Below are 18,653 nucleotides of genomic sequence, written 5' to 3'. Positions count from 1 at the left end.
GGAAGGTATTTTTGTCCTGATGTCAGACTCATGAGATCTGGTCTCGTGTTTGAAAGTAAGGTTCAGTTTCCTTCATTTTCTGGTCTCTCATTCTGTAGAGTTACAACAGCAAGATGAAAGTTAACAGCTTGGAAGAAGCCAAGCTCATCTAGAAGTCAAAACATCACCATATGTTAGTACTGCAACACATGCAATGTAGACAAATTTCATATTGCTGTGAGTCTTAAATCCTAATCTACAGCATACATGGACCTACCCAGTGCTCCAACTGTTTCTGAAAATGGCTGGTTTCCAGTCTTTGTTACTTTATTTGCTGAACACCGTGACAGATGTCAGCTAGGAGTGGAAAAAAATGTTAACTTGGCACGTTTTTGAGGAGCTTAGATAATGTTTGTGTAAGTCTTTCAGGGTAAGTGATAATAGCATAATAATCTCAATGTATGAGCCTGTATGGTAAGCATAACCTATTCATGCAAGATTCTGTAACAGATAATTGTGTAAATTATCTTAATATATACATGCTTGAGATTTCACTGTGTATCCTTCTCAGTGCATTTGCAGGCTCTGGTGTAAGCTTTGTGACAGGTCAAAGCCTCTGCCTCTTTTACTGAAGTGGTCCTACAAGGAAAATGTATTAGCATCACAAGATAGTACTTTGTCAGTTTAGCATTATTTGCCAGCAAGTAGCACTCAAATTAGTACTTGTAAATCACAGTAGTATCATCCTCAGGTTCTTGTAGACTGTGATTCCAGCTCACACATGGAGCTTTGGAAATAGGTTAGACTATGGTACTTCAAACCCCATAGAGAACTCCCAGATCTACTCAGAAGAATATTAACCCTGAAATTAGACTGACCTGAATAAAATGGGCTCTAAAATGCTCATAATCATCTATCTTAAAAAATAGGGGGGAGTAATTTATCTTCATCAAATTCACATTGAACTTTAATCAACAAAAATAGTGACAGTGAGTAGAAACTTACTTGTCCTCTTACTACTTACAGTAATTCTAACTTTAACAAACTAGAAATTCTAAAATTCTAATTTTAACAAGGGCATTGTGCACCTTTTGTCACACTTGTTCTATAAAAATTACTCTTTCTCATTAAGCAGGTTAATTTTCATTGCCAGCAATTATTGAACGATGGTCTGGTTTTTTCTTTTTTTTTTTTTCAGGTATACTTAATAGCTAACTTTCCCCTGTATTCAGTGAATAATAATAAAAAACAAAATACTGTAAATATTATCCCACTATTACTTTTCCACTGCAACAGCAGGAATGCCTACAAAATGAAATGTGGGAGAATATGATGTAGACAATTGCTGGGGATGCAGACACTCCTCCACGCAACTCCTCTGTTGGAACAATGGCCTGTAGTATAAAAGTTTGTCGACACTGTGTTGCTTTTGGCAGATGACGGTTCAGCCAGTGCAGCAACCAGACAGACTGGATACTGAAGGCCAGGAGGAAATGTCTTCAAAAGGTAGAGTATGTACTTTATATGCAAGTCTGCTCCTACTCCTATTTCTGCTTCCTTTGAAAACACCACTTGGCTCATCTCTTCCCATCTCCATTTTCCTATAGAAATGAGGAAAAAAAAAATATTCACCAATATTTACCAAGTATAAGACTTAAAATTCTACCTGCAGCATGCGAAATTATTTAACACTTCTCCCACAGAAAAATCTTTTTGGGAACCACTCTCTTAGCAGTCAAGAGACAAAGCAGCCTTTATAACATTTTTTTATTCCAGCTTAAAACCAGAAGTCTCTCTACTGTGGGCAGAAAAATGGTCACTTACCATAATGGAGATTTTTTTTTCCCCATTGCCCATGCATTTCCATACCAAATGCCTGGTCCAATTTTGTCAAAATTATGGTGCTTGGCCCAAGGGACCAGTGATATCTACATTTTAGTTGCCTTTCTTGGATAACCGAGGTTGCATGAAAGCAGCCAGGATTTGGGGAATGCCTAAGAAGATAAGGGAAGAGAATTTGGTTATGGAAGCAGATAAAGCCTGAGGTACTAAACCCAAACTATGTGCTTCCAAATCCATTTCCTTTGTGAAAGGTGTTCTAATTTTGTTGACCTCTTTCTAAAGGAAAGGGTTTGTGCTTATTTGTTGGTGTAAGTATTAAAATATGTTATACAAATATCTTTTATTCTCCTCTTGGTTCTTAAAAAACCCCAGCAATTCTATTTAACTTTACAAAATGAAACCACTACAGCTTAATAGACATTTATTCAACTAACAATATATATACAAAAAAACGAATTAGTGCTTATTGGTCATGGTATGGTGAGTTTTTGAGACGTGAAGAAGTCTTATTTACCAAGAAACTGAAATTTGACTGAAATACATAAACTGAAATACATGTCATTTAGTGTTTTGTTAAAACACTTGGACTTTATGTGTACATAGAGAAAAATGACCAAAACATGGTGTGTATTTAACCTAGGTTTATTGGAAAAGGGGGTTTTAACTGCTGTTAATAAATCGCCAGGCATCTTATTTGATCATTATTATTCTTAGGACAAGCAGAGATTCCCAAAGATACAGATGGGAGAGTAATGAAATTTTCAGGAGCACTCCTGCTGAAGTTCCAAATCCTACTTGTGTTTTCTAAGTATCTTCTAGTGAGATTTTCAAATGTAGGTGTTTTTAAAATTTTAAAAACTAGTATGTCTGTATCTCTCCTACTTCTTTTCTATGCATAGATGAAAGGAGGAAAATCAGCTTTCCTACCTTCTGATATTCAAGTGTTCTCCAGTTTTGCATTCACTTGTTGATTTTCTAGAGCATAGGAAAATGGTTTCATGCTTTGGAGGTGTCACAGGAAAATAATTTTGAATTAATGTAACACTTTTTCTTTTCATGTGGTATTATTTTAAGTAACAGATACTGCTATTTATAGCCAGCAACAGTGTCAGAGGTCAAACATTTAGGGTGGGATCCATCTTATCCAACTTTACTAATGTAGGAGTTAGCTGTGTCATTTCAATCAGTTATTGAGGCTGCTTCTACAGATAAATAGGGACGGGGAGGGGAGAGAGGCAGTTCTGCAGGTAATTCATTCACGTCGAGATATTCATCCCACTATCTAAATCTCTTGGTCTTTGAAGGTGCCTATCTCTGTATTGATTTAAGATGGAGCCTGGATGGCTAGCTCTGATTAGGGAGCAGACTTTTGGATGGCTACAGTTCAGATGGGTTCCCTTACAACTGGCAGAATAAAATTTCTAAGAGTATGGGTAGGAGCACTGGGGTTGTATGTGTGTATTAAAAGAAAATGATGTCTCTGTTAAATGAATGAGTGGGTTACTTTATTACAGAATACAACTCTCCTTTCAAAAATTGTATTTTGCATTTGCTGCAATGCAGGAGGAACTGGCTCTGAGTAGGTGAGCAATTTAAGAAGCTGAATGACAGAAGGACTTCTAACTTGCCAGGAAGTTAATGTGGCTACAGTGCAGTGCTATGTGACAGGTGATACAAACAAAAAGACCTAGTTTGAAGGGGAGTTTCACACCAGAAGCCTAAAATCTTTAGTGAAATACAGTGTAAAGTAAGAGTGTATATTTAAAGGAAAGGTATATTAATTTGTTACTGTGGCCTTAAGTAGCCTTTCATTCCAGAATCAAGCTGACTTCCTAAGCAATAAAGTATTTGTACTGAACAATAGTCATGCGCTGCCATGCTTGAATTCACATACAGTCAATGCATTTCAAACCCCACCAAACCTGTTCAGAGATAAATAAACTACAAATAATAACCTAAAGGAAACACTTTGATGTCTGTTTGGTATACAGTATTTAAGACACGTGAACAGGAGAAAGATGCCTTGTAATATTCTAAAGTAATGTATGCTGGACTAGGTGAGTCATGATCTGAAGTTTCCATAGCCCAGCATTCGGTGCATCATTCTGAGAAGTGTAACAATTAAAGCAGGAGTGAAGCATTATGTGTGTGTAGCATAGCTGTGTGCACTTCCTGGGATTTGGGTGCCTGGTATGTCATGTGTTCCAGCCCTGCATTTGGTGGATTAGAGGTAATTTCTTTAAACAATAACAGAAATTGTACACTTAATCCAATACACATGATGCAAAAGGACGTACTTAGTGGAAAATGCTGTGGTCTCATTGGGACTGTGTTGCTATCCACTCTTGTAAAATTATTACACTAAAAGGTATTGTTTTATATTGTAGCTACAGAAGATACAATCCTGTAAGACAGATGACATGCCATCACCTTAAGAGATGGAAAGTCTTGATCTGCTCCCCTATAACAATGAAGCCATTAACTATATGCAAAAAGGTGGAGAAAACAAAACCTTGAATATCCTGGGAGAAGTTCTCTCTGCTTGTACTTAGTCCTTATAGCCATTTGGGCTCTCTTTATAAAAGTCCTTTTTAAAATTTTCTGTATGCCTATGATGAGTGCAAGTATCTGAGATGGGCCAGATGATGGGTTATTAGTTGAAACATTAATTAGGAAGAGGACAGTCAATCCTTCACTCGTTACTCCTCTTTTATTTATGTGCTACTGTGTTTTGAGTGTACCACTTGGTTAATATGAGGGGAAAATGGATGGGTCATGTTTTGAGTCCAGCTATTTAATTTGTTACTGTAAGACTAAAATTGTTCTCATGTATCTCACCCATGATTTAGTGAGTTAAGTACTTAAGTGTTTTTAACAATTTCTGTATGAAGTGATCTCAAATACTTTCAGTAAAAGCCTCATGCAGAAGTCTGTGATATATGATTAGTTTTTCCCTCATGTTGCAAAAAAGGTGGGTGGTTAGTCTTCAACTTTTTTATTAACCACATAATTCCCTTGTTTTAGATGGCCAACTATTTATTTAATATAATTGAAACCAGTCTCCTTTCTTACGTTTACTGCTGTATCAGATGCAGGTTTGTTTTCATATTAGATTTGTATTACTGCAGTATTCAAATGGAGTAATTCCTGATCTGAAATGTACATCTCCTACAAGAATTTGTCCTTTTCTTAATTACCTTTCTTGAGATAAATAGATCTAGTAAGAACAAACATGAAGGGGTATCATGTAATGAAGTTCATGCTTCCTGCTGTTGTACCTGGTAATGGGTGAAGGATTGCAGCTTGGAAGGGGAGATTGGGAAAGTCTTCTGCTCAGTTCTGAAATCTGGGATATACTGAAAGGTATTTTCTAGCAATTACTGACAAAGTGATGTGCAAAGGAGGCTTAGACAGGAAAACATGCCTCTGAGCAGAAGAATGCTCATGTAGAGCAGGAGAAAAAAATATAAACCAAATTAAATGTGTATTTAAAAAAACCCTAATCTGTTTATACTTAGTATTTAAACAACTACATTAATAAGACTAGACTACTGGAAATAACATTATTTACCTTTTTTTTTGTGTATGTACTCATCACAGATTTTACAGATTAGAATACACAAGGTAAGTCTCCTCCAAAATTACAGTACAGAGTATTGATTCTGTTTAAATAAAACACCATTGCCGATTTGAAACAGGTTCTGATTTAACATACATCTCCTATGGAAAACATTTCTGCACTCTCTCATGTATATACTTATATAATCAGAGATACAGATATAGATATGTGTATATATAAAAACCACCTTAAATTGTCACTTTTGGGGCTTTTTGATTACCAAAAATTGTCAGAGCATGGCTGTCTTCTTCTATACAGGTGTATACAATTTATTGTGAATCCGAGTTTTTAAGTCACAAACACTATTTTAGTAGTGCATTTTAATAGAAGAGCATCTGCACTCGGGTGATCTGACCAGCAGATGTACTCTAATATTTGCAATGATGTTTTTTGCATATTATGAAAATAATGGGTTTGTACCTTATTGATGCTTAAGGTTCATCCCTTCTGTTTCTGTAAATATTCCTTTTCCACATAAAGCAACAATGTTCTAGTTCAGGGAACATTAATGAGACAAGTTGATTCTGTCTCCAAGTGCCCTGCTTTGTAATCTTCCAGAAATACATTTCTTAATAATTTTTGTTTTTACTACTGTGATCCTACAACAAGATTTACTATAATTCTTAGCTACATAAACAGAAGAATGCCAACAGTAGAGGCAGATGAATTGTGTAGGGCATTGATGGAACCTTACTGAAAATGATTCAGTGAAAAGCTCTAGAAATAGTGACAGTAGAAAATGTATCACTGGTATGTGTTTAGAATCTATTTTAGGTTGACTTATTCAAAGAAGATACCATAATATGCAGCTGAACCTGAGAATATTTAAAAGGCTGGAAAGGAGTGTGTTCATCACGGAGGAGTACACCCAATAATAACCTACTTGCTGAGGGATGATTAGATGCTACTTTAAAGGTTTGACTACTGCTTATGTCTCAAATTCAAAACCAGTATTTCTATTTTGTAAATGGACAAGCTACAGCACAAGGTACTTTTTTCTATTTCTTCCAATTCTTATGGGAAACTTTTTTTTCTTGCCTTCTGTCTTTCTTCCTTCTAGAAAGGCCTGAGTACATGTTTAACTTACTAGCCTTAATTTAAAAAGAGGTGTGACAGTTCGCATTAATAAGAATACATAATTTGAAAGCAAAGTAAAAATATTTTTTGTAAGATGCCTTTTCTAATTCCAAAGGAATTACCTAAATCAAAGTATGCTGAACAGTGTTATGTCTCAGTGTTTACTTAAACCAAGAGTCAGGTCCTTTGTTAAAATCAGTATGACTCAAATCCTTAGCTTACTGAAAGAAATGCAGTTTAAATTTTAGCTAATTATTTTAAGGAAGTGTCTAGAGATACTAACTGAGACCAAAAGAATTTTCTTTTCAAGCTGTACGTGATATGTGGAATACAACATCCAGAGTATAAGGAGAGAATTGTAATGTCCAGTATTAGAGAATTTAAACAAGGCTATTTCTTTGCACAACTGCCCTAAATTAAAGGGTATACCTGAAGCATCAAGAGTGAAGAGTCAGTAACAGTGCTGAAAAAAGCATAGCTTGAAACATATATATATATAAACAAAATAAACACTAGAGTTAATTATAAAAGTGGAAGTGCTTTTGGTTAGACCTCCCCCCAAAAAGGTATCCCTCCCTGTATTCTTGGTCCTCTATCAAATGGCTGTTCACATTCTAGTCCACTTTATTAATCCCTCCTTTTTCCTCCCCTACTACTCTGCTTCTTTTCAGTTCAGTTGTTGCCATGTTGCTTGTTTACATAGCATTCCATATGAAATACCTCACAACAATTTCTACTTCATACCTAAAGAATTCCCCCTTAATTGCAGCAATTCTTAATATTATCAAAAGCATGCTAAACACAACAGGTTAAAACAAGAAATGAAGACTACAACTAATACTGCAGAAAAAATCTGTGTAGGCAGCAGTCACCACAGATGGGATTCATTCAGTATACTGCTCTAAGTTCTACCACCCACATAATCCCCATTATTTCCTAGCAAACACACTTCATTAGCTCTGAAGAAATCTCTGTTGTCTCTCCCAGCAGATCACTGAAGGTACTGTCATGATACGGATATAAAAGTTAAAGGTCATATCACTTAAAAACCGTTTCTTTAGGATCCTTTAGAAGGTCATAATAATTAAGCATGTTTTCATTTGATGACAACCAACAATATAATTTGATGAACCACTACTAAATTTATCCTTTATAAGTAAAAGTATTCTTCCTGCTAGTATTGAGCATTAGGATGTCATTATCCAGTGGTTCTCCCTGTTCCCTATTTGTTTGTTCATTTGTCCCAATTAATTAAACGATAGTACAAACTCAAGAAAGCGATGTGCTGTCCCAGAGGAAGGAAGCAAGGCTCTGCCTTTGCAGGAGCACAAGCTGTCATTCCTGATTTGTATACAGGGTGGAGTTCTGCATTCTTTTTATTGCTCCGACTGTTGACACTGATGACAGTTCTTGCAGGGGAGACAGTGCTTTGATCATGTGCGTAGCTGCGGATGAGGAGGAAACTAGTATTGCCTTATTACAAGGGACACAACAACTTAGGGAACTTGGCTGAGTGAATGCAAAGATAGAAATTCTGATTCTTCTGCCCTTTTCCTGCAAACCCCCCTCCCTCCCCCAAACTGTTGTGCTACAATCTAGTTATAAAGCAGCTTTGCTGTAAACAGAATCAGATGGATCCAAATTCAAATGGAAAAAAAAACCCCAACAAATGCTTGTTTTGTTATTTTAGAGGGGGAAAAACCCATAAAATTATGAAAAATCACCTGATCTGATTCACAAATAGTTGTAGCAGCACAACTGTGAGGAGCAAGGCACTGTGGTGAGAGTGCAAACTCTACAAGCTGGTGTAGCTGCCAGAGTACTCATACTGTTAAACCACAACTAAACACGTCATAACACCCTTAGCAGAATTTAATTAAAACGTCCAAATCATCCATTCTTGTGGTGGTCAGTTCATTTTGAGTTAGGAAAGAGTAATTGTTTCCAAGTACTTTGCCTGCAGCAGTGGAGTAGACTACACAAGCCAGTCTTATTTACGAGTTTTTAATAGATTACCGAATCAGCCATGTGGCTTTATGTTCTTAAAAATATTAGCTGCTAAATGTTAGTTGCTAAAGGTCATAGAATTGCAGTTGGAAGAGTTTGCTGTTCAAGCACTATCTTGTCACTTCTAGTTCCTCCATTTAATGAATTGTTAACTAACATATTTAATGCCTCAGGGAATCTCCATCTTACTATTCTTTCCTTCCTAGTAACTTTACAGATTTCCGTGAATGAAACAATAGAGGTTTCACACTGATTTCCTCCGTTTCATTTCAGGCAGCTGGTGGTGATGTCACACACAATCACCTGTGTCTAACAAGCACCTGATACTGTTCCAAAGTACAAGATGTATGCACATACCAGCTCTGTATCGGCATTTGTACTACAAACAGTGGATTGCTATCATGATTCAGATAAACAGACGACTAGTTCAGTTGTTTTAGTTACTTTGGATCATTTCCTGCAGCTTTACTCATCCTCCCAATTAACATGAATACACATTTGGGTTTTTTCCAAGTTAGCCATTAAGGAGGTTAAGTAGGTTGGGCCTTATGACTAATGTTTCCTTGGCTCTGACTGTATTTTGCTGCACCCGTATTCTATCATACTTTATTAGCATGCAGGAGAAACTCTGAGATTCCTAATTGTAGGACAGCACTTGAAATGTTCGAGAAATCCCCAAGCTCCAAAATGAGAAATCCCAGTCATAAGTAAGACCCAGCACATACAGAAATATTCATACTTTAAAGAGACATCTTGCATTAGTATTGCCATTATTAATACACTTTCCTCCTGCTGAGCTTTCATGTTCTGTATTGAGTAAAAAAAGAATCAATTCCCAGTGCCACAACAAAACTTAGTCAAGAGGGTGCTGCAGTAATTGGATGAGGCTCTTCAACCCCTGAAGATGTTTGTTGTTCTACCAACATGGTAAAGGCAGTAAACAGCTTTTGTCATTCCTGATGCCTTGTCACAGGCAACAGATTAAAAATGCAGTTGCTTAACTATTTCACTACATAAACTTTAAATGTAATCCTCTTTTAGAAATGTCAGCAATATAAAGAGGAAGCAGCTAAAGGGAAGCAACATGATCCATCAATGTGCAGTAAGCATATCCCTCACCAGTGTTTAGTTGTGAATCATGATGAATATTACATCCATGGATTAAAGTCCTGATCTTACATAGTCATCTGCATAGAAAATGGGTCTGTTCAGGAGCTGCATATTGTCTGTATAGACACTTACCTGGAACAAGAAAATCTTTTTAAGTTGGCTTTAGAAATCACCTTAGCTAAATTACTATAAAAGAAAAAAAGGCACATATTCTACAATAAGAATATTCACTTCAAGGGTGGGTACTCCTTGAAATGTTTATCTACCTAGGGCTGTGCTCCAGGTGCTAGTGCTGCAGTGAAAATTGATTACTCTTTCCACACCTCACTGTATATATGAAATGGCTCTTACAATGCCTTGGTTTGCTTTGCTCTATTGTGTTTTACATTACTTCACCATAGAAGAGCAGGAAGTACAGAGATAGTACTACAGGTGTTACATGTTGTGGGTGTGTTGATTTCTACTTTTGAATCAAGCCACTGACTGAATTTCCTCCTCCTGTATGCTACAAGTAAAAAACCAAAACAAAACATCTATTTAAACATAAACACCAGTCTTACTTCCCCTATCTTTTGTAGATATTTGTGTTAAGGATCAAAAAGGAGGGAATATTCTGTAGCCTTCATAGAAATTCCTGACTGAGAAGCACCAATGAAGAACCAGTTGCATATGGCATTGTTTCAGTAAAAACTGTCATTTTTATAACCCACGCACTGTTGCCTGTATGTACTTTCTTTCCCTACTAGAAAATCAAGCAAGTCAGATGGAAAGAAGCGTTAAGACTTGAAATAGGTTAAGTTTACCTAGAAGTGCAGTTAAGTGTGCTCCAAGGGCAGGTCAGCAGAAGCTCTTCTTGCTTTCCAACCCAGAAGATCACAAGAGCATGTTGATGTACCTCAGTGCCAATGGTCTGGCTAAGGTGAAGCAAATCCTGCAGTGATTAATGTTTTTTTCCTGGTCTGTTTGCCTGAGCTCTGTAATTGAAAATTGCTAAAGCAGGTCATTTGAAGTATGTGTGGTATCTTAGGAACTATAACTTAATGATCATAAATTTGCATTACAAATGCTCTTTTAGCTCCTTACTTGGCATAAATTTTCAATCTGAACTGCTTATTAAGTATACCACAACTCACTCACCCTGTAATTACCACTGGCCTAATATCTGTTCATTTAAGTTCCATTTTCTTCTAGTTTTTATTCTCTATTCCCTTCTTTCAGATGCTTTTGATTTTATTTAAAAAAATCAAGTAGTGAGTTCCGATTTCTCATTCATTTTTCTGCAGTGAGGAAACAGAAAAACCCATATAGAAATTAGTAAACAATCAGCTAAAACATATCAAGGAAAGGTTTAACAAAGAACACTGTGGAAGGTGGAATAAATGGCAAAAATACATGAAAGACAGATGTCACCTTTTCAAATTCAGTGATGCTATACTTGCCTTCTTTAAAAAAAGCTTTCAGAGAAGTAAGACTGGTAATTTTAGTCTATTCAGTAGGTACAGCTATTAAGCATAAATTTTGAAGAAATTAAAGGCAACAGTGTTTGGAATGTTTACCATCAGCAGGTAAGATTATCAAGTTCCTGAATGTTCAAATACAAAACATTTAAGCTATGGCCAGATACTGCATTCAGGAGATTGAAAAGCAAAACTTTAATCAAGCTGAAAGATTTAAGATGTTTCAGTGAAATAGTTAAAAAGATGTACGTAAGCATTAAGTCATTAAAATGACTTAAGCCTTTTAATCTTCTCAAAGGCAGATTAGGCTACATTTAAACAAAACATGACATGAAGTCTAGGTTTGGTTTTACACACTATGTATCCTTGGTACAGAATTCAGTATGTGTAGTTCTGAACACTGAGCTTCGTAAGATAGCATATATTCCTACAGTTCCCAAAATATACTTGCTATAGAGATCTTTCTAACAGCTATCTGCAAAAACCACTAATGACCCATCCTAATAATACATGTATTACTTCTACATTTTCAGGAAAAAGGAAAACTCTTTGAAGTCAGGTAAATGTTTGTGCTCATACCAAGTGCTGCCAGTACATGATTTCATTATTCCCTTTAAATTTTGATATTTTCGTAAGCTCCAATGGCAAATAAAAGTCCATGTAATACCAGTTTTCTTATACAATATGGGCATGTTATTACTTATTCCTTTGCAAAATTTGTGACTAAAGAAAAAGCCTTTCAGAATAATTCCTTAGCTCTATTGAATATGAAGAACAAAAAAATATAATTGTGAATAATGCACTTTTAAAAAATATCTGTAAATGTTTTCACTGGTGTTTTCATAACAATAAAACCTTTGCTTTTAAACCTTGCAGAACTAAGAACGCTTTAAAAAAACATAAGGTTTGGGATATAATTTTTGGTACCTTGATTACTGCACCACAAGTTGACAAAAAGCTGGGAATTAAGTCCTCATACTTGGCATCCTATTAAATGACATTTTAAAAGTAAATAGCCAAAAAAGCTATTATTAGGGGGGAAAAAGGAATCTAATTCTATGAAGAAGTTAAGTTATAAAGATTTGGTCCCTTTTAAAGTACTGTTGAAAAAGTTTAACATGGTACTTAGAAGAACTGTAGAACTTATTCTAAAAATTAGGTTAACACTGCAGTCCAGCATATATTCAACATCTTTAATTACTTTTTGCTCAATGGATTTATTCTTTTTCCAATTACAGCAGATGGATCAGGTACAGTTCTAGCATTAATTTCCCTATGGTTGTAACTTGCTTCATCTGCAGTAGAGATGAGGAACCACCAAATTCATATTCCAAGAAGAGAAGAGATCTTTAATGATGGCCAGAACCAGAGGACTCTGAAACAAAGACACAATTTAGAGTGTTGGAACAGTAGAGCAAATCAATTCAGGAATGTAGTGCAGGTCCTAGAATTGACAACTGTACTTACATCTGAGCACAAGAATTGGCTATTCAAATATAGCAATAACCTCAGAATGTATATGGAAGTAAACTTAGCAAATATTAAAAATCCTCTTTTGCAAGTTTTAAAGCACTATTACAGTCAAACACCCATTCTTCCTTGGTTTTGTTATGGTTCTTCCATAACTGAGGTTTATTTACACTATTATTCTAAGCTTACTAGGCAGTATTTTCTCTAATTGCACGTTTCAAAATGCAAATAATGTTTGCATGTACAAATTCAACTGGGAGCAAATGGGTTCTCTCTCATGGTCCAAAAAGTGAACTGAGATACAGCAGTTCATAAAAAAGTAAATTCCAGTGTGATGTCAGAAGAAACTGTCCATAAATACCTAAACACTACTTTATAAAGATACAAAAATACAAATCCAAAACACAAGTTTATACTTTCTAGTTTCTTGACAGCTAAAATAGCAGGTACTCTTGAAAGTATGCTGATTTAAATAATTCCATTAAATGGTTGTTACTATTATTTAAAAAAATTCCTCACCCACACAGTCAAGATATAAAACTTCCATTCTACTCCTAGAACCCACACAAAAGACAATTTATGTGCAGATCCACAAATGTTTCTAGCTTACAAAATCATCAATACAACCAAAATTACTCATTTTGAAGTAGTCTTTAAACATTTGCTAAATCTGTAACTTAAGGCCCAAACTTATGTAATGTAAAATATTCTGAGCTAATTTTTACTGCACTCATTTAAAAATTACACCAAGGTATTAGATATCTAATACTTACTATTTCCTGCTGATTTTTTGCCTGAAAAAAAAAAGCAAAAAAAAAAAGCTGAACAATGACAGTTAAAACTATTTTTCCTGTTTACTTTTTATAGATAAATTTTAATTAGTTTTTTATTATTACTAGCTTAAACAAAAATTGTAAGTGTACAACATATACTTTCCATGGTACATCTCTGTAAACATTATACTGATTTTCAAAAGTTGTTTGTTTTTAATTAACCAAGACTCCATGCATTTAGAAATTATAAGCATCAAGACTACTACTACAATTCAAAAGAAATATCTACAGAATGTTACTATTTTACGTAATATATGGATATATATACACACAATATATGGATGTAAACTGAAGTGAAATGTTTGCTTTAAAATTTTCTTTTGTATTTTACATTCCCATTGTAATTGTTCACCTAAAATACTGATTTACGGTGATCAAAAATAAAATTCTTTGTAATGAAAATAGGTGTAAGAGAGTGTACAATCTCCATCTTTGGAAATACTCACTTAAACTATGAATAAGGTGATAAACAACCTGATGTAACTTTGACCTAACTGCTTTAAGCACTGGTTTGGACCAGGTGAGCTCAAGAGGTCCCCTCCAATCTAATTTATCCTAATTTATTCCATTATTTGCAAAGTTGTTCCCCAAGTGCAGAAAGGGCTACAGCTATAAAAACTATTTTTACTTCCAAATAAAGCTTAGCATACAAGTTGCCATTTATCCAGTTTTTTTGGCCCTCAAAACCTGACACCAGGACATTTGTCTAAGTCATGAATTAAAGTAGCATGAGACAAACACAAATTTGGAATAGTCTGTCCATTTTGAACTCTCCATGAAATAAAAGGTTAAAGCAAAAGTTAAATTTTTCCTTCCTCTCTACCTCAACTACTCATATTTACTTAATAGTCATTAATACTCATTAAGCTCAACTACTTATATTTACTTAAGCTTGTAAGTGCAGTGTATCAGTTTTGGAATGCTACACATTATTTGGACAAAGCTACAGAAATGCTGAGGTAATACCACTCAGCTGTTCCCACAGCAAGGGGTTCCTTTCTCTGTAAACTTTGTCTACAACTTAAAACACTTCATTGTTCATGACAGTCAGTAAAGGGTTTGACTTGGGATTTTTTTAACATAGCCTAAATTGACAAACAGGACCTTTAAGACACCATAAACTGTTGCACCCTTCTGCTTTAAGGGACCTGGCCCATTCAAATTCAGTATTTTTATATTAGATATTCTGTTTCTTTCTCTGAGAAAGTCATCCAGTGTCACCAAGTAACACACATTCTCATGTTCAGTGATGTAGATCACATTTTGAGGTGCCATCATCCTAAAATACACTTTCACAAGTTCATGTGAAAAAACCTTTTAAAAACTATTTATTTTCAAAATCTTGAGCAAGTAAGTTAGATCTGCATTTTAAAAATCAATTCCTACATTACCTGATCTTCATAATGTAGGTACAATTACACTGATATTTGAGTATTTTTGATAGTGGAACCTTCTACAATGAGCATTTAAAACATCTAAATTTTTATAGCAAAGACCTGGCCCTAAGTAAGAGTGTTAATTTCTTATTTGCTAGGTATCTTCAACGACTGATTTTTGTTAGGGGTATTCTCGTCTATAAACCTGATCTATAAGGTAACAGCTAATGAAGACTATAATGTGTAACTTACCCCCATATGAAATCTTGTAGTAGGCATAACTTGTTAATGCTATACCAACCCATATTTCTTGATAAACAGTGGAGAAGTAGAATTTCATGGGTCTCCATGACTTTGGAATCATGGCCTGCACCATCTGAAAATTATAAGAAGTTTTGTCATGTAAAGTTTTGCAGCTGTATTCTTACCTGCTGGATTTTTAACATACATACGCTCCTGATACGTATCAGCAGCAGTTTACAGGTTAAAAAAAAAATCCCCAAGCATGCCAAAGTACTTATTCCAAGGCAAAGAAATGAAAATTCAGAGTTAAAGTTACAATTTATGGGCGAACACAAAAAACCAATATTAAAATTACAGCTGATTAAGGGGTTCAAAGATGAGTCAACAGAACATTTACAGAGCAGCAATAGCTAGACTTCTCTCTGCCTATCAGTGACGGCTTTTTCTTAATGTTTCTAGATTTCCTCAGGAGGAAGTCTCATTCCAGGTAAGCCAGAGAGGCTCCTTCCTTGCACTACCAATTTATCTTCCCTCCCTTGCAGCTGTCTCTCCCAGCATGGTAATTTCTACTCAAAATAGCAAAATAAATGATGTTAAGCTAATGAATTTATGCTTTATCATGACTATTTGACTTTCAAAATACACCCCAAGAGCAAGAAACCTGTCAGTGTCGGTGGTTTTTTTTCCTTTCCATGTAGCTTTGTTAGACAAAGAGAAAAATTACAGGTTTTAAAATAAAGCTTATCCTAATTCCCATAAATGTTAGTTCACATTTGCACCACACTGCACTGAGATGCCCCATGTTGTATTGTCTTATGCACAGCACTTCACCCAACAGTCACTGTTTATGCTTATTACAACCCAATAAAGTGAGCTATGCACACATATAGACAGTGTACAGTAAACCAGAGACCGAGGAAAGAAAAGCAGAGTTAAACTTCTCTGAGGTAATGCTCCCTTGCTTGTCTGCTGTTACTAAATGTAAAGCATCGTTTGGCAAGCCTCAAAGAGAAGAGGAACAAGGGCAGCCAGTGTCAAAACAACTGGAAAAATGTAGGTTCTTCTTAAAGAATGAACGCAACTTTGAAGCAATTAATGTGTAATTACGGACAAACCCACATTTATCTCTGTTTATGGACAGTCATTTCAATCATTTATTATTGTGGCAAAAGTTCCTGAAACACCTTTGTGCTTTCACCAACACTATTAAGGACACTGCTCACCTAAGTTTCCACTGTTTGTAGTTTCAAATGAACAGTAGACTACAAACAGTCACTCTGCTATAGCAGAATATCAAGACATACTAACAAACAAGAACATTGAACAGAACAGGAAAGCAAGATTTCCCCACCGCTGCAAAACACAGGGAATAAACAGTGCTGTTTCCACTTAACACCGTGCTAAAGCCCAGCAGAGACTTTTCCCCAAGGCCTGCACTGGCGCGACGTCGTTCTGGTTTTTCTGTCTGAAATCTAGCCGGAACAAGGCTGTATTTGCTGCCTCCTTGACCTCCCCGCCACAAGCCCCCCGCAGCCCGGGGCACCTGCGGCCCGCCCGAGGCCCGACCCGCTGCACGGGGTCGGGCGAGTAACGGCCAAGTTCCAGCGCCACGGGCCGCATTCCTTTTCTCCCTTCTTCCCTTCACACCTGAACCAGCGCTGCCCCCACCCGAGACACACCCGAGCGGTGCCCGCCAGGACCCGGCCGGGGCTCGCCGGGCCCGGACCCACCGTGCCAGGGGAGCGGCGAAGGTCACACTCGGGAAAAGAGACGGGTCCGCTGCCGCCGCGCGGTGCGCCGGGAACGGACGCGCGGCGAGCGGGGCCAGCAGCGCCCCCTATGGCCGCGGAGGACCAGAGCATCTCCGCGCCGCGGCGGTGCCGGCCCCGCTTCCTTCAGAATCGCGGAATAGGTCCGGCGGGAAGGGACCGCAGTGAGGCACCTGGTCCAACCTGCCTGCTCAGGCAGGGTCATCCCAGAGCACATGGCACAGGATTGTGTCCAGACAGTTCTTGAATATCTCGAGTTAGGGAGGCTCCACACCTTCTCTGGGCAACCAGTTCCAGTGCATGGTCACTGCACAGTAAAGTTCTTCCTCATGTTCAGGTGGAACTTCCTGGGCATCAGTTTCTACCAGTTGCCTCTTGTTCTATTGCTTGGCATCACCGAGAAGAGCCTGGCTCCATCCTCTTGCCACCCTCCCTTCAGACACCTATATATACTGATGAGGTCCCCTCTCAGTAGTCTCTTCTCGAGGCTGGACAGGCCCAGCTCCCTCAGCCTTTTCTCATAAGAGAGATGCTCCAGTCCCCCAGTCATTCTCTGTTTTCCTCCACTGGACTTGCTCCAGGAGCTCCACGTCCCTCTAGGACTGAGGAGCACAGAATTGGACACAAAACTCCACATTCACCTCTCCAAGCCTGAGCAGAGGGGCAGGATCACCTCCCTCGACCTGCTAGCAGTGCTCTTCTAATGCAGATCTTCACCTCAGTCTTGCTTCCCAAGAACAAGCACAGCAGGACAATGCTGGGAAGGGCCTCTGACAGTCTATGCAGTGTATCCCTTAGGGAAGAGCTTGTCCCGGAGGAGTGGGAGGCACCCGCTGGGCCGTATTTAGGAGATCTGCGGCACCCATATGCCTGGCAGGCTATTTCCTCCAGGTGCCGGGAAGGACTGGGTGACTGGAATTCCAGAGCTGTGCTCGGGCATTGTTCTGTGGGGTGAGGGGGGGAATGACCGCCCAGGTCTCCCGTGGCTCTGAAAGGAAAGCAGAGCTCCGATCGTTTTTGTGTGTGTTAAAATGCTTTAGTGGGATCATAGACTGCATTTACTTTCCTACTGAGGGATTTGCATAATCTGCAGGTGTATACATTTGCTACATATGAGCTTTGTCGCACAGGGCAAGACTTCTTGGATTTTACCTGGGGTTTTTTTGGATTTAATATAGGAGTAACTTATAACTTATGTCGATGAAATACTACGTGTATCTCACCTATTTCATTTAGAACTTTCAAAACCGCTTGAAATTTTAGTGAGGAAAATCCTCTTCTTTAATTTACGATTTTGAGGCTGATACATTAAGCAGCCAGGGGCTCTAGTATCCTTATCTCTCTACATATCCCCTAGATTTGTATTTACCTGACAGTAACAGTTCTAAAGCAGCCCAATATCTACACTGGATCAGGTACTCAGTGTAGAGAAAATAAATCCTATTAGACAAAGTAAGGGGCTACCCTGTGTTTGTGTTGGTTTTCGTTATTTATTTAACAAATTACACACAGATGTTTGCAGTTATTTCAGACGAGGGGATGACCAGATGAAAGGGAAATTCAAGTGACACACGTTTATTTTAGCTCCTATTCTTCTTTTGAAATTTATCCAATAGGGATGACAGGCTTTAGTGTTCGACCGTCCAGTATACTTCTGGTCTGCGTCTGTATGTCCTGCCTTTCTAAGCAAGCCTTTAAAAAGTTTTGGGGGTCGGTTTAGAGGAATTCAGCCCGCAGCCACAGGTGAATTGGCTGGGAAGGGAGGGCAGATCCCAGCCGGGAGCGCTCCCGCCGGGGGCGGGGTCGGGCGGAGGGCGGGAAGGCGCGCACGTGCCGGGAAGGGCGCTGGCGCGGGACCGCGTGCCGGGAGC

At 37.7% G+C, this 18,653-nt stretch overlaps 1 protein-coding gene and 1 long non-coding RNA gene across 3 annotated transcripts; one reads left to right on the top strand and one right to left on the bottom strand.

Moving 5' to 3' along the window:
- The first annotated feature begins 21 nt into the window (after positions 1-21).
- LOC125328184 lies at positions 22-12,421 on the top strand. Its single transcript, XR_007204584.1, has 2 exons — positions 22-1,485; positions 4,209-12,421. It is a non-coding gene; the product is annotated as an uncharacterized LOC125328184 (long non-coding RNA).
- ATP5MJ (ATP synthase membrane subunit j) lies at positions 12,271-16,846 on the bottom strand. Of its 2 annotated transcripts, none has more exons than XM_048308449.1 (4): positions 16,744-16,846; positions 15,023-15,146; positions 13,335-13,355; positions 12,271-12,466 (listed from the first exon to the last, which is right to left on the bottom strand). In XM_048308449.1, the coding sequence occupies exons 2-4, from the start codon at positions 15,144-15,146 to the stop codon at positions 12,441-12,443; spliced, it is 171 nt and encodes a 56-aa protein (XP_048164406.1). In that variant the 5' UTR covers positions 16,744-16,846; the 3' UTR covers positions 12,271-12,440. The 2 variants fall into 2 exon arrangements, with proteins under 2 accessions (XP_048164406.1, XP_048164405.1); XM_048308448.1 differs by having other exon boundaries at positions 16,693-16,787.
- Positions 16,847-18,653: the final 1,807 nt, after the last annotated feature.

This window comes from Corvus hawaiiensis, chromosome 6 (genome assembly GCF_020740725.1).
Source record: "Corvus hawaiiensis isolate bCorHaw1 chromosome 6, bCorHaw1.pri.cur, whole genome shotgun sequence".
Lineage (NCBI taxonomy): Eukaryota > Metazoa > Chordata > Aves > Passeriformes > Corvidae > Corvus > Corvus hawaiiensis.
This window is presented reverse-complemented; position numbering and strand designations above follow the sequence as displayed.

Excerpts from the sequence above, each read along its gene's own strand:
- ATP5MJ (XM_048308449.1), bottom strand. The coding sequence starts at position 15,146 with ATGGTGCAGGCCATGATTCCAAAGTCATGGAGACCCATGAAATTCTAC. Across the intron at positions 13,356-15,022 it reads CTACAAGATTTCATATGGGG|GCAAAAAATCAGCAGGAAAT; the intron begins GTAAGTTACACA and ends TTTTTTTTTCAG. Across the intron at positions 12,467-13,334 it reads CAAAAAATCAGCAGGAAATA|AGTCCTCTGGTTCTGGCCAT; the intron begins GTAAGTATTAGA and ends TCTTTGTTTCAG.